Source organism: Nyctibius grandis, chromosome 11 (assembly GCF_013368605.1).
Source record: "Nyctibius grandis isolate bNycGra1 chromosome 11, bNycGra1.pri, whole genome shotgun sequence".
Taxonomy (NCBI): Eukaryota; Metazoa; Chordata; class Aves; order Nyctibiiformes; family Nyctibiidae; genus Nyctibius; species Nyctibius grandis.
The window spans coordinates 3763205-3784717 of NC_090668.1; the positions used below are offsets into that span (position 1 = coordinate 3763205).

The following is a 21513-nucleotide window of genomic DNA, read 5'->3' on the forward strand; positions in this document are numbered from 1 at the left end:
CCGAGACCCTCGTGATTCCCCCGCTTTATACTGAGAATGACGTGTGTGGGATGAAATACCTTCGTTGGTCAATTTTGGGTCACCTGTCCTGTCCGCTCCTCCCTGGAGGTGCGACCCCCCTGCGACTCTTCACTTGTAAGCAGTGAGGAATTCAGTAGTGACCTTGGTTTCTCTAAGTACAGCAAGAGCCTTTCTGCATAACATCCCTACTGGTGCCTCAGTGATAACTACAAACTTCGAGCGTTATCAGTCCTGGAAGCAGACACTGTCGCAAAACATGCAGTTAGTTTCAGAAAGTGCAGTTACTTAGAAGAGACTTAGCTGAAAGTAAAAATCACTGAAAGGAAAATTGGCCTGGTTTAGGCCAAACCAGGACAGTGTTGTAATGGAATGTGATTTTAACTACGATATTGGGCTGTTAGCTTCCTGGCTGTAGCTAGCAGCCCTCCTGTAAGGCCTTTGTAATAAGTCATAGTCTGGTAGCATACCAGGAAGCTCTGTTTCTATTCCAGTAGTAATGAGAGATCTGATCATTGCAATATCCTCGATCACAGGCCAAGAGATACTTACTGCCAGCAGAACTTCCTACAAAGGTATCCATTCCAGCTGAGGACTGATAATTTAAAACAACCGTATGCAGTTTCACGGAAGCGGTATGAAACAAGTCACAGAATCACAGAATAACAGAATGTTAGGGATTGGAAGGGACCTCGAAAGATCATCTAGTCCAATCACCCTGCCGGAGCAGGATTGCCTAGACCATATCACACAGGAACGCGTCCAGGCGGGTTTTGAATGTCTCCAGTGAAGCAGACTCCACAACCTCTCTGGCAGCCTGTTCCAGTGTTCAGTCACCCTCACCGTAAAGAAGTTTTTCCTCATATTTAAGTGGAACCTCCTGTGTTCCAGGTTGCACCCATTGCGCCTTGTCCTGTCAAGGGATGTCACTGAGAAGAGCCTGGCTCCATCCTCTTGACACTTGCCCTTTACATATTTATAAACATTAATGAGGTCACCCCTCAGTCTCCTCTTCTCCAAGCTAAAGAGACCCAGCTCCCTCAGCCTCTCCTCATAAGGGAGATGTTCCACTCCCTTAATCATCTTCGTGGCTCTGCGCTGGACTCTCTCTAGCAGTTCCCTGTCCTTCTTGAACTGAGGGGCCCAGAACTGGACACAATATTCCAGATGCGGCCTCACCAGGGCAGAGTAGAGGGGGAGGAGAACCTCTCTCGACCTGCTGACCACACCCCTTCTAATACACCCCAGGATGCCATTGGCCTTCTTGGCCACAAGGGCACACTGCTGGCTCATGGTCATCCTGTTGTCCACTAGGACCCCCAGGTCCCTTTCCCCTACGCTGCTCTCCAACAGGTCTGCCCCCAACCTGTACTGGTACATGGGGTTGTTCTTGCCCAGATGCAGGACTCTACACTTGCCCTTGTTATATTTCATTAAATTTCTCCCCGCCCAACTCTCCAGCCTGTCCAGGTCTCTCTGAACGGCTGCGCAGCCTTCCGGCACGTCAGCCACTCCTCCCAGTTTTGTGTCATCAGCGAACTTGCTGACAGTGCACTCTAATCCCTCATCCAAGCCATTAATGAATATATTGAATAGAACTGGTCCCAGAACCGACCCTTGCGGGACTCCGCTAGACACAGACCTCCAACTGGACTCTGTCCCATTCACCACCACTCTCTGGCTTCTTTCCTTCAGCCAGTTCACAATCCACCTCACTACCCGATCATCCAGACCACACTTCCTCAGTTTAGCTGCGAGGATGCTGTGGGAGACCGTGTCAAACGCTTTACTGAAATCGAGATAGACCACATCCACAGCTTTACCATCATCTATCCACCGGGTAACATCCTCATAAAAGGCTATCAAGTTGGTTGAGCATGACTTCCCGTTGGTGAAGCCATGCTGAGTGCCCCTAATGATCCCCCTATCCTTGATGTGCCTAGAGACAGCACCAAGAACAAGTTGTTCCATCACCTTTCCGGGGATGGAGGTGAGGCTGACCGGTCTATAGTTACCCGGGTCCTCCTTCTTGCCCTTTTTGAAGACTGGAGTGACATTCGCTTTCCTCCAGTCCTCAGGCACCTCTCCCGTTACCCACGACTTAGCAAAGATGATGGAGAGTGGCCTAGCAATGACTTCCGCCAGCTCCCTCAGCACCCGCGGGTGCATCCCATCAGGGCCCATGGATTTATAGACGTCCAGGTTGCTTAATTGGTCCCTGACCCAGCCCTCATCAACCAAGACAGATTCCTCCTCTATCCTGACTTCTTCTGAGGCCTCAGGGGTCCGGGACTCCTCAGGACAGCCTCCAACAGTATAGACAGAGGCAAAGAAGGCATTCAGTAACTCCGCCTTCTTTTTATCCTCTGTCTCCAGGACCCCCACCTCATTCATCAGTGGGCCTACATTGCCTCTGGCGTTGGCTTTACCTGCAATGTATTTGAAGAAGCCCTTTCTGTTGTCCTTGACCTCTCTTACAAGGTTTAATTCCAAGGAGGCCTTAGCTTTCCTAGTTTCCTCCCTACATCCTCTGACAGCAGACTTATATTCCTCCCAAGTGGCCAGCCCCTCCTTCCACGATCTGTAAGTCCTTGGGAAGAGTTTCCTGGTAATAGCAAAAGGTGTTAGAAACTGAGGATACTGTGATACACATCTGATTGTATGTGGTGTGAGCCATGAAGGTTAGCAAGCTGGCTGAAGTTATGAATCCTGTGATTTAATAAATGACAACCTTTTTCAGGGCTAGCAATTAGATGAAGGGTTCTGAATGCTGTTTCAGGTACTGTTGCAGATTCCGTAATCATATGTTTTGGATGTAACATGTTTACCTTTATCTGGCCCCTTTTCAGACTTTCCTGCATTCTTTTCTTGGGTTCTATCCAGCTTATTATTTGGCTCTTGGTAAAAAGAGCTTGTGGTCCAAGTTTTGAAATCAAAGGCAGGGTTTTTTTGTGAGTTGCTTCTCTTCTTGGCACAGGTCATGAAAGATGGCTTGGTAATGGTTCTTTGATGAGAATAATTTCACATCTGCTTTTGATACAAATGACAAATCCACACTGACAATATTAAAGTCATATTATAAAACTTGGATCGCTGGCATGGGAACTTCCATTAGCTGTTAACCATAATAAGGAACTTAGAAAGAAGTAAGATTTAGATTTTAATGACAGTTTTCTGATTAAATCTTCCTTTTAATCATGCAGTGGAATCTCAATTGAATCTTTCTTTCCAGTTTGAAAAAACTATGACATGTGAAGACGTGCCAGACTGCAATGAAGTGCCACATGCATTTGGATCCATGGAATTTTCTGATGCAGCTTCACTGTTTGAAGAATCTCCGTTAGAAGAATTTGTTCTAAATACTCGCAGAACAAAGCAGGTGTTTGAAGAATAAATACTAGTTCCTTAAAAAAATATATATACTATTCTTAATCCAAAAAATCTTATTCTCATTGTACATAAAACTTATTACGTATTGTCCTGGTTTGGCCTAAACCAGGCCGATTTTCCTTTCAGTGATTTTTACTTTCAGCTAAGTCTCCTCTAAATAACTGCACTTTCTGAAACTAACTGCATGTTTTTGCAGACAGTGTCTGCTTCCAGGACTGATAACGCTCGAAGTTTGTAGTTATCGCTGAGGCACCGGTAGGGATGTTGTGCAGTAAGGCTCTTGCTGTACTTTTTTCTTAGAGAAACCAAGGTCACCGCTGGATTCCTCACTGCTTACAAGTGAAAAGCTGCAGGGGGGAGCAGACAGGGCAGGTGACCCAAAATTGACCAACGAGGGTATTCCATCCCATACACGTCATTCTTGGTATAAAGCGGGGGGATCACGAGGGTCTCGCTCCTCTTGCTCGCTCTTGCTCTTTCTGCTATGGCCGGTGTCCAAGGAGGACTCCGACTGTTTTCCTGCTGCCCCCGATTCTGATCTGCATCCCTGAATCCAGCTCTCGACCGTCGCTAGGCCCAGCCTGGGCCTTCCCGGAGCCTGCCCTGCAGTGCCGGTGGTGACGTTGCCGACATCGGGGGAGCTCGATCTTGGTTTTGTATATATATTTGTATATATTTGATTATTCCAATATTATTATTATACTCTTTTTCATTATTATAGGTTTATTAAAACTGTTTTAACTTTCCAACCCGTAAGTCTCTCTCCCTTTTCCCTTTCCCTTTCCCTTTGGGTGGGGGGGGGAGGGTTAACAGAGAGCGTCTGCTGCAGGTTTAATCGCCAGCCCAGCTTTAAACCGTGACAGATTTATTGGCGCCCAACGTGGGGCTCGAGAGAAGCTCCAACAGGTTCCTCTGATAAGTCGAATCCCAGCTCCGGCGGGAGGAGACCCGGAGAGCTCAGCTGAGAGAGTATCAGATTTCTTCCTTTGAGATTTACGAGGGGTTGGAAATTAAAACAGATAGGGAAGATGCTGATGTCATTTTTGAATGCTGTGTTATCTCATCTCTTTATAAAGCCTTTTACAGAGTTAAGTGTAATGATACCTTACTTGCCGTATGCACTGTTTGTTACTGTTTATGTGCAGTTTATCACTGCTGGGCACTGGTCAATGTGCATTGTTTTGTTATGGCGTTTCATACTGATTTATGTCGTGATAAACTGGGCTGTTACTATTCTGACCGCGGTAGCAACGATTTTATCTGCGGGCTCCGGGCGTCCTTTAGCTGATTGTGTTAATGATTACACTTCCAATTTTACTTTGGGAAATAGTACCTTCTCCTTTTCTGCCAAGCTGATTCCTCTAGATTTTGTGAAATTCGGATGGTGCTGTCTAGGTGGCATGTTTTTATTTTCGGTTGTCCTGAATGTGTTTCTGATGTGGGATAAGATTAAGTATCGGTGCAGGGACAGGTGTAGGTGTTATGCAGCCACCTCAGATCCTACAGCGTGTGCTGCCGCTACAGCTCGCACCGCAGCTGCTACACCCCCCAAGATGGCCACTGCAGTTACTCAGACTCTAACGAGTCTCAGCACTCCCACGACAGCCACTGCATCTACTCAGACCCCAGCATCTAACGAATCTGTACCAATTGCTCCTGTAACCAGGAAGAAATACCGAAAGAAATCAGCTCGTGAAGAGGAAGATGATGACTCAGAGCCTTCTAAGGCAGAGCCATCACATGACCCAGGTGAGGGCCCTTCTCAGGCAGAGTCAGGGCCCGACACAGATGGGGGTTCCCTTGATCGTCATTTTAAAGCAGACCCATCACAGAAGAAAGGTCGTTCTAAAGCAGAACTATCACAGGAGGAGGACTCGGATGTAGAGATAACCTACCACTCCTTATCCCTGAAGGACCTGAGAAATATAAGGAAAGATTTCAGCCGTTATGATGGTGAGCCAATTATTACCTGGCTGCTCCGATGCTGGGATAATGGGGCAGATAGCATGCAATTAGATGGCAGAGAAGCCAGACAGTTGGGATCCCTGTCCAGAGATGGTGGTATTGATAAGGCGCTTGCAAGAAAGTCAAACACTATCAGTCTCTGGAGGCGACTCTTGTCAGCTGTAAAGAGCAGGTATCCCTATAAAGATGATGTTATGAGCCACCTGAGCAAATGGACCACTATAGAAAAAGGTATTAACTACCTTAGACAACTAGCTGTGCAAGAGATCATTTATAGACACCCACGGGAAATTGTAGATCCTGTAGATCCTGATGAAGTGGAATGCAACCGATCCATGTTCCGGAAGGTTGTGAAGAATGCTCCACCGACATATACCCATACATTGTCAATATTAGTCTGGGGAGAAAATGCTATGGCACGACCTAGTGTGGATGAAATGGCTAACTGTATGCGACAGTATGAAGATAGTATTTCTTCCCCACTGCAGGCCCGTGTCTCGGCTGTGGAAAAACTGACAAAGGAAAACAAGGACTCATTTAAACAACTGTCAGACAAACTGTCCAGGATCGAGAATAAACTTGACTCTCTACCTACACAGGCATGCGTTGCAGCTGTTAAGAGAAAACGCCCTCCTACAGGACCAGCTCAAAGGAAACGGAACACATCACGAGGTATCCTGTGGTTTGCCCTGCGTGGTTATGGGGAAGACATGAACAGATGGCATGGACAACCTACCAGTACCCTACAGGCACGAGTACGTGAGTTGCAAGCTAAAAGAAATACCAGAGAGAATTTTTCTAGGAGGATGGCTGCTCCAGTTACCAGTGAGCAGGACCCCAGTCAGGGTAGATGGGCCTCAAATTCCTTTTTCCAAAGTGTGAATAGGAGAAATGAAGGTCCAGTCCCTGTGAGCAGCACGAATCCATTTCTTGATTAGGGGGGCCCTGCCTCCAGCCAGGTGGAGGAAAGGGACAACAGAGTTTATTGGACTGTGTGGATTCGATGGCCTGGCACATCAAAACCACAAAGGTATCGAGCCTTGGTAGACACTGGTGCACAGTGCACCCTAATGCCATCGGATCATAAAGGGGCAGAATCTATCAGTATTTCAGGAGTAACAGGAGGATCTCAAGTGTTATCTGTATTGGAAGCCGAAGTGAGCCTAACTAAAAATGAATGGAAAAAGCACCCCATTGTGACTGGCCCAGATGCTCCGTGCATCCTTGGCATAGACTACCTCAAGAGAGGGTATTTTAAGGACCCAAAAGGGTATAGATGGGCCTTTGGTATAGCAGCTGTAGAGACTGAGGACATTAAACAGCTGTCTACCTTGCCTGGCCTCTCAGAGGATCCTTCTGTTGTGGGGTTGCTGAAGGTTGAAGAACAACAGGTGCCAATTGCTACTACCACGGTGCACCGACGACAATATCGCACCAATCGAGACTCCCTGATCCCCATTCATAAACTGATTAGACAATTAGAAAATCAAGGAGTGATTAGTAAGACTCGCTCACCCTTTAATAGTCCTATATGGCCAGTGCGAAAGTCTGATGGAGAATGGAGATTAACTGTGGACTATCGTGGCCTAAATGAAGTTACGCCACCACTGAGTGCTGCTGTGCCAGACATGCTAGAACTTCAATACGAACTGGAGTCAAAGGCAGCCAAGTGGTACGCCACCATAGACATTGCTAATGCATTTTTCTCTATTCCTTTGGCACCAAAGTGCAGGCCACAGTTTGCTTTCACCTGGAGAGGTATCCAGTACACCTGGAATCGACTGCCCCAGGGGTGGAAACACAGTCCTACTATTTGCCACGGACTGATTCAGACTGCACTAGAAGAGGGTGGAGCTCCAGAACATTTGCAATACATTGATGACATCATTGTGTGGGGTGATACAGCAGCAGAAGTTTTTGACAAAGGGGAGAAAATAATCCAAATTCTTCTGAAAGCTGGTTTTGCCATAAAAAGAGGCAAGGTCAAGGGACCTGCCCGGGAGATCCAGTTTTTAGGGATTAAATGGCAAGATGGGCGTCGCCAGATCCCGATAGAGGTGATCAACAAAATAACAGCTATGTCCCCACCAACTAACAAAAAGGAAACACAAGCCTTCTTAGGCGTTGTGGGTTTCTGGAGAATGCATATTCCAGATTACAGCCAGATTGTACGCCCTCTTTATCAAGTGACCAGAAAGAAGAATGATTTTCAGTGGGGTCCTGAACAACGACAGGCTTTTGAACAGATTAAACAAGAGATTGTTCATGCAGTAGCCCTTGGACCAGTCCGTACGGGACAAGATGTTAAAAATGTGCTCTACACCTCAGCTGGGGACAATGGTCCTACCTGGAGCCTCTGGCAGAAAGTACCAGGGGAGACTCGAGGTCGACCCCTAGGATTTTGGAGTCGAGGATACAAGGGTTCCGAGGCCAATTACACCCCAACTGAAAAAGAGATACTGGCAGCATATGAAGGAGTTAGAGCTGCTTCAGAGGTAATTGGTACTGAGGCACAACTTCTCCTGGCACCTCGATTACCAGTACTAGGCTGGATGTTCAAGGGTAAGGTTCCTACTACCCATCATGCAACTGATGCTACATGGAGTAAATGGATTGCATTAATTACACAGAGGGCTCGAATAGGAAACCCTAATCGCCCAGGAATCTTAGAAGTGATCATGGACTGGCCAGAAGGCAAAGACTTCGGAATGCCACCAGAAAAGGAGGTGACACGTGCTGAAGAAGCCCCACCATATAATGAACTACCAGAGGATGAGAAGCAGTATGCCCTGTTCACCGATGGATCCTGCCGTCTTGTAGGAAAGCATCGGAAGTGGAAAGCTGCTGTATGGAGTCCCATACGACGAATCACAGAAGCCACAGAAGGACAAGGTGAATCAAGTCAATTTGCAGAGGTAAAAGCCATCCAGCTGGCTCTAGACATTGCTGAACGAGAAAAGTGGCCAAGGCTGTATCTTTATACTGACTCATGGATGGTGGCAAATGCCTTGTGGGGGTGGCTAAAGCAGTGGAAGCGAAGCAACTGGCAGCGTAAAGGTAAACCTATTTGGGCTGCTGAACTGTGGCAAGATATTGCTACTCGGCTAGAGAAACTAGTCGTGAAGGTACGTCATGTAGATGCTCACGTACCTAAAAGTCGGGCAACTGAGGAACATCGAAACAACCAACAAGCAGATCAGGCTGCTAAAGTGTTCCAAATAGATTTGGACTGGGAACATAAAGGTGAACTATTTTTAGCTCGGTGGGCTCATGACACTTCAGGTCATCAAGGGAGAGATGCAACATACAGATGGGCTCGTGACCGAGGGGTGGACTTAACTATGGACTCTATTGCACAGGTTATCCATGATTGTGAAACATGCGCCGCAATTAAGCAAGCCAAACGGTTAAAACCTTTGTGGTATGGGGGGCGGTGGTTGAAATATAAATATGGGGAGGCCTGGCAAATTGACTATATCACACTCCCTCAAACCCGCCAGGGTAAACGCTATGTGCTTACCATGGTGGAGGCAACCACCGGATGGCTGGAAACATACTCTGTGCCCCATGCCACTGCCCGGAACACTATTCTGGGCCTTGAAAAGCAAATCTTGTGGCGACATGGCACACCAGAGAGAATTGAGTCGGACAATGGGACTCATTTCAAAAACAGTCTCATAGATAACTGGGCCAAAGAGCATGGCATCGAATGGGTATATCACATCCCCTATCATGCACCAGCCTCTGGGAAAGTTGAACGGTATAATGGGCTGTTAAAAACTACCCTAAAAGCAATGGGGGGTGGAACCTTTAAAAACTGGGATAAGCATTTGGCACAAGCTACCTGGCTAGTTAACACCAGAGGATTCATCAACCGAGCTGGCCCTGCTCAGTCAGACCTTTTACATACAGTAGAAGGGGATAAAGTCCCTGTGGTGCATGAAAGGAATCTGTTGGGAAAAACTGTCTGGGTTCTTCCTGCTACAGGCAAAGGTAAACCCATTCATGGGATTGCTTTTGCTCAAGGACCTGGATGTACTTGGTGGGTGATGCTGCAGGATGGTGGAGTCCGATGTGTCCCTGAAGGTGATCTGATCTTGGGTGAGAATACTTAATTCTGAACTGTATGATGTTAATTGCTGCATAATACTAACAGTGTTCATAAGTGTCTTTCAGGTTGAAGCAGTGGTGATGGGAATAGAGCTAGCTGCAAGTGGTGTCCAGTAACCTCCTCGAGACTGACATCTTTAACCTGCAACCCGTGGGCATGAACCGTGACAAAACTCATACCATGTCTCCTGCCCTGAGAGACTCCTAGCCAGATGGAAACCCACAATCCTGAACTAAATGAACTTGATGAACTTTTTTTTTTTTCTGTATAGAGATGAATCATAAACTAATGTTATCTGTATATATTTTAAAATGAAAAGTTAGTGGTGATCTGAGTATGACGTGAATGGTATGGAATAAGGGGTGGAATGTCCTGGTTTGGCCTAAACCAGGCCGATTTTCCTTTCAGTGATTTTTACTTTCAGCTAAGTCTCCTCTAAATAACTGCACTTTCTGAAACTAACTGCATGTTTTTGCAGACAGTGTCTGCTTCCAGGACTGATAACGCTCGAAGTTTGTAGTTATCGCTGAGGCACCGGTAGGGATGTTGTGCAGTAAGGCTCTTGCTGTACTTTTTTCTTAGAGAAACCAAGGTCACCGCTGGATTCCTCACTGCTTACAAGTGAAAAGCTGCAGGGGGGAGCAGACAGGGCAGGTGACCCAAAATTGACCAACGAGGGTATTCCATCCCATACACGTCATTCTTGGTATAAAGCGGGGGATCACGAGGGTCTCGCTCCTCTTGCTCGCTCTTGCTCTTTCTGCTATGGCCGGTGTCCAAGGAGGACTCCGACTGTTTTCCTGCTGCCCCCGATTCTGATCTGCATCCCTGAATCCAGCTCTCGACCGTCGCTAGGCCCAGCCTGGGCCTTCCCGGAGCCTGCCCTGCAGTGCCGGTGGTGACGTTGCCGACATCGGGGGAGCTCGATCTTGGTTTTGTATATATATTTGTATATATTTGATTATTCCAATATTATTATTATACTCTTTTTCATTATTATAGGTTTATTAAAACTGTTTTAACTTTCCAACCCGTAAGTCTCTCTCCCTTTTCCCTTTCCCTTTCCCTTTGGGTGGGGGGGGGAGGGTTAACAGAGAGCGTCTGCTGCAGGTTTAATCGCCAGCCCAGCTTTAAACCGTGACACGTATTTAAATGTTTGGTGGACCCTGGCCAAGGGGAGTTACAAACTGAGTAAAGAAATGTTTTAAATATATAGCTGAGCATAAATTGTGGCTTCTTCTAGCTGTAGGTCATGATTCATTTGATGAGAACTTCAGCTTTGACATTTGATTTGCATAAAAACAGCGTATAGGGAAGGAGTACATGAGGCAATGAGGATTTTAAAACTAACAGAAAACAACAAGGTACAGCAAACGACAAGGTACAGCAACCAAGATCTTGGAGCTAGGCTAGAGCTGGACAAGTCTTTGAAGATATTCAACCTGTCTGTATTGGACAAGAAAATCCAATGAAGCAATTAAAATTATACAGTTAAACCAAAATGAAAATTCTTAGCTATGTTTAGATAAGCTGGTGAGGAATAGTCTTAATTGTGCAAGCGGAATAATTTAGAAGAGCAGATAAAGAAATGGCAAATGACTTGAGATGTTTATTAGCAAGTTATAGAGGGAATCAGAAGTATTGAAGAGTTTTAAACTATTTTGCTCAATAGGTCAGGCATTGTATGGTATTTTTAACCTGCTTCAATTTTAGAATTTCCTTGTCTGTAACATTCCTGAACGTCATCAGAATACAGCAAAGGAAGTCTTTTTTCGTTTGTTTGTTTTTTGTTACATCTCTCGTAGCATTCAAGGCATGATGTTCAACTGGATGATACAGAATTCACTCTGTCAACTCCAGTGACAAGAAAAATGGCATCAAAGAAGCATGAAAACAAAGAAAATGTTGATACAGAGTCAGCTTTAAGAAATGCTTCCTCCGGACCCGGACCCGGAGGTTCCCGGCAATGAATCAGGAGAAGAGGGGGCGTAGCCGGAGGCACCGCGGGCGATTTAAGCGATTTAAATGCTCCACCCCCTGTTATCGGGTGATAAAAAGTCTCTTGGAGGGCAGGGACTAGTCCCTGGCCAGAAGGGAGAGGGAGACTCAGCTGTGACTGTGTGAGTCAGCAGTGACTGGGTGTGTCCCAGGGCAGGAGAGGCTCCTCCAAGGCAGGAGAGGCTGCAGTTGTTTGCAGCTCGTTGGGGAGGGCACTGACTCCCTCCCAGTGCACAAGGCAAGGAAGGTGCCAAGGAGCTGTGAACCAGGGGTGGCATCAACAGGTATTTCCCAGTTCAGTGGAAGAACAATGGTATCTACCTGGTGGAAGAAGACCAAAATGGATGTGGGAACCCAGACAGAGCTCCCACGGAAGGAGGCAGTGGTGCAGGTTGCGGGCTGCAGGGAATGCTACACCGTCTCTGTGGTGTCAGGGGGCTGTGTGCGCTGTGAGCAAGTAGATGATCTGCTTGGCCGAGCGGCACAGCTGCAAAGCCAGGTTGAAAGGCTTCAAGCCGAAGTAGAAAGGCTTAGGAGCATTCGGGAGGCTGAAATGGAGATAGACTGGTGGAGCCAGGCTCTGCCCTCCCTGCAACAAAAATGGGAGCACCTGTCAGAGAGCTCCCAGGATTGAGGGACCCCTGTACTCTGCCCCTCTCAGGTGGAAAACGATAACCTAGAGGAGAGGAGTGAGTGGAGGCAAGTCTATGGCCGTGGCAAAAGGCGAGTGCCCTCCTTGCCTACCTTGCCTCCACAGGTGCCTCTGAGCAATAGATATGAAGCCCTAGTGGAATACAGCCGGTCCAATGGGGATGTGGTGGAGAGGCAACCTACATCAGAGGTCCCACCACAGTCAGAAAAACCTGACAGGCGTATAGCTACCTCCTCCACAAGGAAGAAGAGAAGAGTTTTAGTGGTTGGAGACTCCTTCCTAAAGGGATCTGAGGGCCCAATATGCAGAGCTGACCCCCATCACAGGGAGGTCTGCAGCCTGCCTGGAGCCCGAATCAGGGATATCACCAGGCAACTCCCCAACCTGGTGAAGGCCACAGACTACTACCCCCTGCTGATCTTCCAGACAGGTGGGGAAGAAGCTGCATCCCGTAGTCTGAAGGGGATGAAGAAAGACTACAAGGCCCTAGGACGGTTGGTGAAAGAGTCTGGGGCACAAGTTGTTTTCTCGTCCCTCCTTCCATTTTCAGGTGATGACGTGGGATGGAATAGTAGGATTCTCTCTATTAACGCCTGGCTACGAGACTGGTGCTACAGGCAGGGCTTTGGGTTCTTTGATAATGGCTGGTTTTATAAGACAACAGGCGTGACTGTAATACATGGGAAAGGTTTATGTCGTAGGGGCAAAAGGGTTCTGGGACAGGAATTAGCAGGGCTCATTCGGAGAGCTTTAAACTAGATTCGAAGGGGGATGGGGTAGTAGCTGGGCTTGCACCACTGGGGCAACGCTCTAGTGTTGAGGTAGACCAGGAGGCCTCCCATCCCCCTGGGGTGAAATCAGCTGGTGTGCCCACCTCGCTCCCTGAAATGCCTGTACACCAATGCACGCAGCATGGGGAATAAGCAGGAGGAGTTAGAAATCCGTGTTTGGTCGGGGGGCTATGATCTAGTGGCAATTACAGAGACTTGGTGGGATGCCTCGCACGACTGGAATGTGGTCATGGATGGCTATGTCCTGTTCAGGAAAGACAGGCCACTAAGGAGAGGTGGTGGAGTTGCTCTTTATGTGAGTGAGCAGCTAGAATGTATTGAGTTCTGTCCAGAGGCGGATCAGGAGCGAGTTGAGAGTTTGTGGGTGCGAATTAAGGGGCAGGCTGGCAGGGGTGATACTGTTGTGGGTGTCTATTACAGGCCACCGGATCAGGATGAGGAGGGTGATGAGGCCTTCTACAGGCAGCTGAGAGCAGTCTCGCAATTACAGGGCCTGGTTGTCGTGGGGGATTTCAACTACCCTGATATTTGCTGGGAGGCCTACTCAGCCAGCCATCCCCAGTCCAGGAGGTTCCTCCAGTGCATTGATGATAACTTTCTGATCCAAATGGTGGATGAGCCAACTAGGAGAGGAGCGCTGCTGGATCTTATCCTCACTAACAAGGAGGGTCTGGTTGAAGACGTGAAGGTTGAGGGCAGCCTTGGTTGTAGTGACCATGAGATGGTAGAGTTCAGGATCTCATGTGGCAGGAACAGAATAGCTAGCAGAATCACAACCCTGAACTTCAGGAGGGCCAACTTTGGCCTTCTCAAGAAATTGCTAGGGGAAATCCCATGGGACAGGGTACTAGAAGGTAAGGGGGCCCAAGATAGTTGGTTAGCATTCAAGGACTGCTTCTTCCGAGCTCAAGATCAGAGCATCCCAACAGGTAGGAAGTCAAGGAAGGGTACCAGGACACCTGCATGGTTGAACAGGGAACTGCTGGGCAAACTCAAGTGGAAGAAGAGGGTGTACAGATCGTGGAAGGAGGGGCTGGCCACTTGGGAGGAATATAAGTCTGCTGTCAGAGGATGTAGGGAGGGAACTAGGAAAGCTAAGGCCTCCTTGGAATTAAACCTTGCAAGAGAGGTCAAGGACAACAGAAAGGGCTTCTTCAAATACATTGCAGGTAAAGCCAACGCTAGAGGCAATGTAGGCCCACTGATGAATGAGGTGGCGGTCCTGGAGACAGAGGATAAAAAGAAGGCGGAGTTACTGAATGCCTTCTTTGCCTCTGTCTATACTGTTGGAGGCTGTCCTGAGGAGTCCCGGACCCCTGAGGCCTCAGAAGAAGTCAGGATAGAGGAGGAATCTGTCTTGGTTGATGAGGGCTGGGTCAGGGACCAATTAAGCAACCTGGACGTCCATAAATCCATGGGCCCTGATGGGATGCACCCGCGGGTGCTGAGGGAGCTGGCGGAAGTCATTGCTAGGCCACTCTCCATCATCTTTGCTAAGTCGTGGGCAACGGGAGAGGTGCCTGAGGACTGGAGGAAAGCGAATGTCACTCCAGTCTTCAAAAAGGGCAAGAAGGAGGACCCGGGTAACTATAGACCGGTCAGCCTCACCTCCATCCCCGGAAAGGTGATGGAACAACTTGTTCTTGGTGCTGTCTCTAGGCACATCAAGGATAGGGGGATCATTAGGGGCACTCAACATGGCTTCACCAACGGGAAGTCATGCTCAACCAACTTGATAGCCTTTTATGAGGACATAACCTGGTGGATAGATGATGGTAAAGCTGTGGATGTGGTCTATCTTGATTTCAGTAAAGCGTTTGACACGGTCTCCCACAGCATCCTCGCAGCTAAACTGGGAAAGTGTGGTCTGGATGATCGGGTAGTGAGGTGGATTGTGAACTGGCTGAAGGAAAGAAGCCAGAGAGTGGTGGTGAATGGGACAGAGTCCAGTTGGAGGTCTGTGTCTAGCGGAGTCCCGCAAGGGTCGGTTCTGGGACCAGTTCTATTCAATATATTCATTAATGGCTTGGATGAGGGATTAGAGTGCACTGTCAGCAAGTTCGCTGATGACACAAAACTGGGAGGAGTGGCTGACGCGCCGGAAGGCTGCGCAGCCATTCAGAGAGACCTGGACAGGCTGGAGAGTTGGGCGGGGAGAAATTTAATGAAATATAACAAGGGCAAGTGTAGAGTCCTGCATCTGGGCAAGAACAACCCCATGTACCCGTACAGGTTGGGGGCAGACCTGTTGGAGAGCAGCGTAGGGGAAAGGGACCTGGGGGTCCTAGTGGACAACAGGATGACCATGAGCCAGCAGTGTGCCCTTGTGGCCAAGAAGGCCAATGGCATCCTGGGGTGTATTAGAAGGGGTGTGGTCAGCAGGTCAAGAGAGGTTCTCCTCCCCCTCTACTCTGCCCTGGTGAGGCCGCATCTGGAGTATTGTGTCCAGTTCTGGGCCGCTCAGTTCAAGAAGGACAGGGAACTGCTAGAGAAAGTCCAGCGCAGAGCCACGAAGATGATTAAGGGAGTGGAACATCTCCCTTATGAGGAGAGGCTGAGGGAGCTGGGTCTCTTTAGCTTGGAGAAGAGGAGACTGAGGGGTGACCTCATTAATGTTTATAAATATGTAAAGGGCAAGTGTCAAGAGGATGGAGCCAGGCTCTTCTCAGTGACATCCCTTGACAGGACAAGGGGCAATGGGTGCAAGCTGGAACACAGGAGGTTCCACTTAAATTTGAGGAAAAACTTCTTTACGGTGAGGGTGACTGAACACTGGAACAGGCTGCCCAGAGAGGTTGTGGAGTCTCCTTCACTGTAGACATTCAAAACCCGCCTGGATGCGTTCCTGTGTGATATGGTCTAGGCAATCCTGCTCCGGCAGGGTGATTGGACTAGATGATCTTTCGAGGTCCCTTCCAATCCCTAACATTCTGTGATTCTGTGATTCTGTGAAATGAAATGCCCTTTGTGCTTCCTGTTCCAAAGACTCCTTTTGCGAAGCGTCAGATTGAGACACAAGTACAAACCATACCCTTTCAGGCACCTGCCTTCAAAGGTATGTCAAATGTAACTAATGAGGAGTTAGAACATAGAGGTTGCATAGGAATTATTGTAAATTCAAATATGAACATAATACTTGTGTATCCAACACATCTGTTTCTGGAAGACTTAACTTTTTTGCCATATTCACCAGCCTGCTTCTTCTAGTATGTCTGGTAAAGTGCTGCAAGAGGTTTAACACCAGGGCATGTTACTTGTATGTTAATTACAGAAGTCATTGCTGCTTGCAATGCCTTTGGCACACTCTGACATGGACCCAAGTGCTGTGCTCCTAAAAATTGCATCTGGTTCCACTTTTCCATGAGGGCTGAGAACGCGATTTCCTCAACACTGTTTTTCGTTTGTTATTACCTTGAGTGAAAACAAAGGTATACTTTTAGTCAAGTCTGCTTTTTTTGCTGGTTCTAAAAAAAAAACCTAACTTTTAGATTTCTCTTGGTAGCGTATCAGCATTTTCACAGTAACAGTCCAGTGTGACAGTGAAAATACTTCTGTTAACAGCGTATAGATCTTAGTTATGTGATAGACCACAGAAATCTGTCTAAATTATGTCAGCTTTTCTGAGTTCCCAGAAGTTTCTGTCCTCATGCTGTCTAGTTCATTTTTATGATAAATGATGGATCCTGTACGTGCAGTATCATTCCCTTCAACCATTAATGTAAAAGTTTTGGTGTTGATGCTGTAAATGCTAACTCTGTCCTTCAAATGCCAAGGACTCCTTACAATAGGAGACTTCTGTTCCAGATGCTAAGGAACGTTGTTCAGAAACAGTAAGTCTTTGCAAGCTGAATCAAGTTATAAGGGATCCTGGACTTACTGCTGTTCAATGACATCCTTTGTGAAGGACTTAGGGAAGTGCACTACAAAGGCTAGTTGTTTGAGTTTGATTTTTGTCTTAAGATTGTATGTGGTAACTTGTGAAGTTTGACTTCATGGTAAGTTTGAAAAGCAAAAGTAGGTACTCTTTCTGAAATGGGAAATGCAAAAGCAGTGTTTCAGCTCATTTTAGTGAGATATTTCTGAGGATTAAACAATTAAAAGCTAATTCTTTGTTTCATGGAAAGATCTTTGATTCAGACAAGGTGGTATTAATACTCTCTTAGAGACAGAAATGTGGAAGTAGCCATTGGGAATTTTGAGATCATCATTGTCTGTCTGGGGCCATGTGCAATTCTGTGGAGAGCTGAAACCTTGAACATTGAAGTTGGATTTAATTGTAACAACTCATTTGCTGACTGTTTCACTTGGTGTTTGCTTCTGCACCTTCATAACCATGCACTGCAGAACTCTGTTAATGTGTGTGTAGTAGAACTTTTTAGGCTGTTATGTAGCGTGTATTACTAAACATGGCTATATAAACTCACACCCTTCATATGAGTGAAATGGCTTGGTGAAGAATGCAACTATTTGGACACAGTGTATATTCTGGGACCAGTGGCAAAGCAAGAAAGCAATTCTACTCCTCTTCCTTTCCAAGTTTCTTATACTGAACTGCACTGGTCGCTCTAAGGCTTGACTTGTAGAGCCCTGGGGAAATCAGTCACAGTTTTTCTTTGTAGAGTAGGGGTTGCATTGTTAATGTACTAAAACCACATTTCGTCATTCTGAAGATACAGACCTGAGATAGAAAAGGGGGCTGGTTTTCGAAATAAATTATTAATCATGAGAAAACCTTGCTGAAGAAAAGAAAATCCTTTATGCAAAAACATACCTGCTTTGGCTTGGATGTTTTCTTTCAGAGAGCCAGTTCACTGCAGTCACCCCACTTAGGAAACCCACAAACCCAACAAACACAGATGAATTGAAAGCAGACGAGATTCTTCATGAAAGAAGGTAAATGTCCAGTTATTTGTGTACACTTCTGATTTAGAGCAGGACTTCCTTAATCCATGTTCTGCCTAGGAAGCCTTGTTACAACAGCATGCTGTTATTTCCATTCTCTTGGTTAAAAACCTTTCTAAACCTCTTTCTACATTCACTAGGGAACACTGAAGCCAGAGAAAAAATTTTAAAACTATGTAACTCAATTGTCTTCAGAATATATTCCTATTTTCCATAATGTAAGTTCCATCTTATTCCAGTTCCCCAGAGGGCTGCACTTTCTCTATACGTCTCTGGGTTTAAATCTCAGCGGACTGTCAAACAGAAGCTCTCATAATACACTCCACTTACTTTGGTTTTCTTCATTCTGTCAGGTCTGGTGGTATTTTAGTGATGTATCTGAAATAACTAATTTCTAAACACTGAGGAAAAATAACCGATGAATTTGTGCATGTAACAGGTGTCATTCAGTGGAACTAAAACTCAACTTAGCTCATGTGGATGGCAGCCAAAAGAAGAGAAAAGCCAAAATATTCGGAAGTCTTGAAAGAGGCCTAGATAAAGTGATCACAATGCTTACGCCAAGCAAAAGAAGCGATCCACTAGAGATCGTCCAAGGAAGCTTAAGGTATCATTGCCAGAAGAATCTTACATGAAAAGAAGTATAATAATTGAAAACATACAATACCTCTAGAAACGGTCTTGTGAAAATTTCCGTGATCTGACTTGCCTGCATCCTACAGTGAAGTGCAGTTGCTCTTACTGCATCTGATAACATGATGACGTCGCAGTTGTCACCAAGAGATGTCATGTTAGTCTGGGCTCAGGCACATCACCAACAGGTCAAGGGAGGACCTTGGCCATTGCTTTTTATATCCCATCTAAACCAAATGTGAGGGGAAGCAGGATAGTTTTAAAGGAACCCTAGCTGAAAATTGTTATAATTTTATTTTTATAGAGATACCGCTAGCTCTCCCACAAAAAAAAAAAAAAAAAAAAAAAAAAAAAGAATTTTGATAAACATTCCTGGCTTTGGTTTTTCTAGCCCAGGAGTGATATGTCTGTTCTGAGATAGCCTTTAGATGTCAAGAGAACCTGACATTAAACTTAAAGGCTAAATAACTACACCTTATGAAAGAATTTCTGTCGCTGTCAGCATAATTTTGATTTTTAAAGTTTTGATGTCACTGCGTCCAAGCCAGTTGGCCACTTATAAGTAGCCATAGAAAAAGCAGTTCTTCAGTTAGTGCATTGCACAGGGCACTTTAAAATCACATTAATAATTTGTACCTACCAAAGTTGACTCATGGGGTTAATATTAGCTTTGTAGAATACACATCAAATGGCATTGGCATAATAGTAGTGTAGTGAACAGAACTGCAGACATCACTCAAAAGCAACTAATGTACTTCAAAAGTTATACAAGGAGGAACTTATGTGTGAATCTGTAGATGACATATTTGAAAAAAGATGATTAACATGAAAGAGGCAAGGCTGTTACTGAGGCATGAACAGTTCCATAGAAATAAGTGATGGATACCTTCAGCTGGCCAGTTCCCAGAGCTGCAGCTGTGAGGACACCTACTATACAGTCAGCATCATAGAATCCTGGAATGGTTTGGGTTGGAAGGGACCTTTAAAGGTCATCCAGTCCAACCCCCTGCAGTCAGCAGGGACATCTTCATCTAGATCAGGTTGCTCAGAGCCCCATCCAACCTGACCTTGGACGGTTCCAGGGATGGGGAGGGCTGTCTGTCAGTAAAATGACCACTTGGTGTTTTGCAGCCTGTGTAAATGGAACTCAGCTGCTGTATTCCAGGTGAAAGCTTTTCCAAGAGGCACATGTCAGAGCAGGGTGGCAGTCTTACAAGTTCAGGATGTATGTTGGGCTACAAACCTGGCCAACTCATCAGACAGGAGTCCAAACTGTGAAATAATTCAGGAACCTGAGCAATTGGAAACAAAAAGCTAGATCTTCTGTTTCTAAAGCTTCTGTCCTTCTGCATCAGTTTTCCCTTGTCCATAGCATATGCAAAATGACTGGTGCATGTCTAGGGGACACTGGAGTACAATAGGGGAAGACAGAATTTTATTTCACAGCATTACAGCAGTTATGGCAGGGAGTTGCATACATTTCAGGCTGAATAAGAACTGTGAGAACCAGCCTTTTACTCTGACTTTGCATCCTCAGCCTATGTTAATTTCTAAGGTTTTTTTATGATCTTGTATTCTCTCATCTGCTGCTGTGACTTCGGAAGCTAGGTAGAGCGTTTGCGGAACATTACAGTTGGCATACACATTCTTCTCGTTACATATGGGTGTCTGAAAGTTGTTCAAGAAGTCACTCGTCAGACAAGTCCATTATAGGAAGCATTAGATGTGATATAAGACCCCCTATAACAGTAAACTTGTGAGTAGTAAGTTACTTTTTTCTTTAAACGTGGTGATGCTTTAGTCCTAGAAAAGCCGCATGGTGCCATGCCTGTTCCTTGACATCGGAAGTGCTCAGTCTCAGCCAGGCAACATGCTATGAGCAGCCTCCCAATGTGGGGTGTGCAGTAGGGTGCTCTAAGCAGTGTTGTGGCTGTCTTCCATAGTCCTCTCCAGGAATTGTCTCTGGCTACATACCAGACTTCAAATAGCCTCTGTGCTGCCCTGGCCCATCGCTGCTACTTTGGATTTTATAATGGATTATAGTTTGGACATGCTTTGATATTAATTGTCCAGCAGTTGTTCAGTGTTCCTGTGGCTACTGCAGAATCACATAGAATCAACCAGGTTGGAAGAGACCTCAGGGATCATCGAGTCCAGTGTTCCTGTGGCTACTACAATGTCCTATTTATGGTAATATTGGGAAGTTGAAGCATTTGTAACTATGGTTACTGTTCCAAAGCTTTATTTATAGAAACTTTTCATAATGTCTTCAGTTTTAGGAGAAAGACTCCCCCCCCCACCCCAGACTCTTTTGAATGAGCTGACTACTTTTAGGCACACTATAATGTTACCACCACTCAGCTACTGAATCCAGACCAACTGTTGAATGAAATCATCGCTGTTCTTTCAAAGCAGCATGTGGAATATGTTCAGAAGGGGTAAGTGTAAAATATGATTACTTCTTCAGCTTGTATTTGTCTAAATAGTCAATACTTCAATCCTTGATAAAGCAAAGTATTTAAACTTACTTTCTCAGCCCCATATTGCAAACTACAATAATTTTATAGACCGTGTACAGAGCACTAAATGACCATGTGCAATAAAAACTTTGTCCACACAATGCAAAGCAATGTTTAGGGAGCTCTAACAGAGCTCTTGGACTGACAGATACAAACTGGTAATAGTGAGGTGGCTCTTAGAGGCTGACGTGAATTTTGTCCCTCTCTTGTGAAATTGTAAATACGAAAATTTGTTAGGGTTCGGTCACGTGACCAGATCAGACAATTTTGTGAGATAATGCGGATACCTTTCAACCCTCATTCTTGGTGGTTAAAAGACATTAGCATTTAGCCAAGAGATGAGTACATTTTAAAAGCTGCACAGAATCCACACACCTTTGTGTGGCTTATTTTAGTTTTTAGGATTTGTATTTTAATTTGTAGGATTTACATTTTAATTTGTAGGATTTACTTACTGGACTAAGGTACTGAGAGTAGGATTGGTTCCTAGTTCTGGTCGGAGCTTAATGTCTGTTATTTCCCAATGCATGAAAT

At 45.9% G+C, this 21513-nt stretch overlaps 1 protein-coding gene across 1 annotated transcript in view; it reads left to right on the top strand.

The window, feature by feature from the left end:
- Nucleotides 1–21513, top strand: part of LOC137668909 (maternal embryonic leucine zipper kinase-like) — a 37335-nt gene that overhangs the window by 14982 nt on the left and 840 nt on the right. The window contains 7 exon segments of the mRNA XM_068410723.1: nucleotides 3251–3397; nucleotides 11290–11410; nucleotides 15876–15980; nucleotides 17725–17818; nucleotides 18267–18388; nucleotides 18391–18434; nucleotides 20795–20898. Coding sequence (XP_068266824.1) covers nucleotides 3251–3397; nucleotides 11290–11410; nucleotides 15876–15980; nucleotides 17725–17818; nucleotides 18267–18388; nucleotides 18391–18434; nucleotides 20795–20898 — 737 coding nt within the window.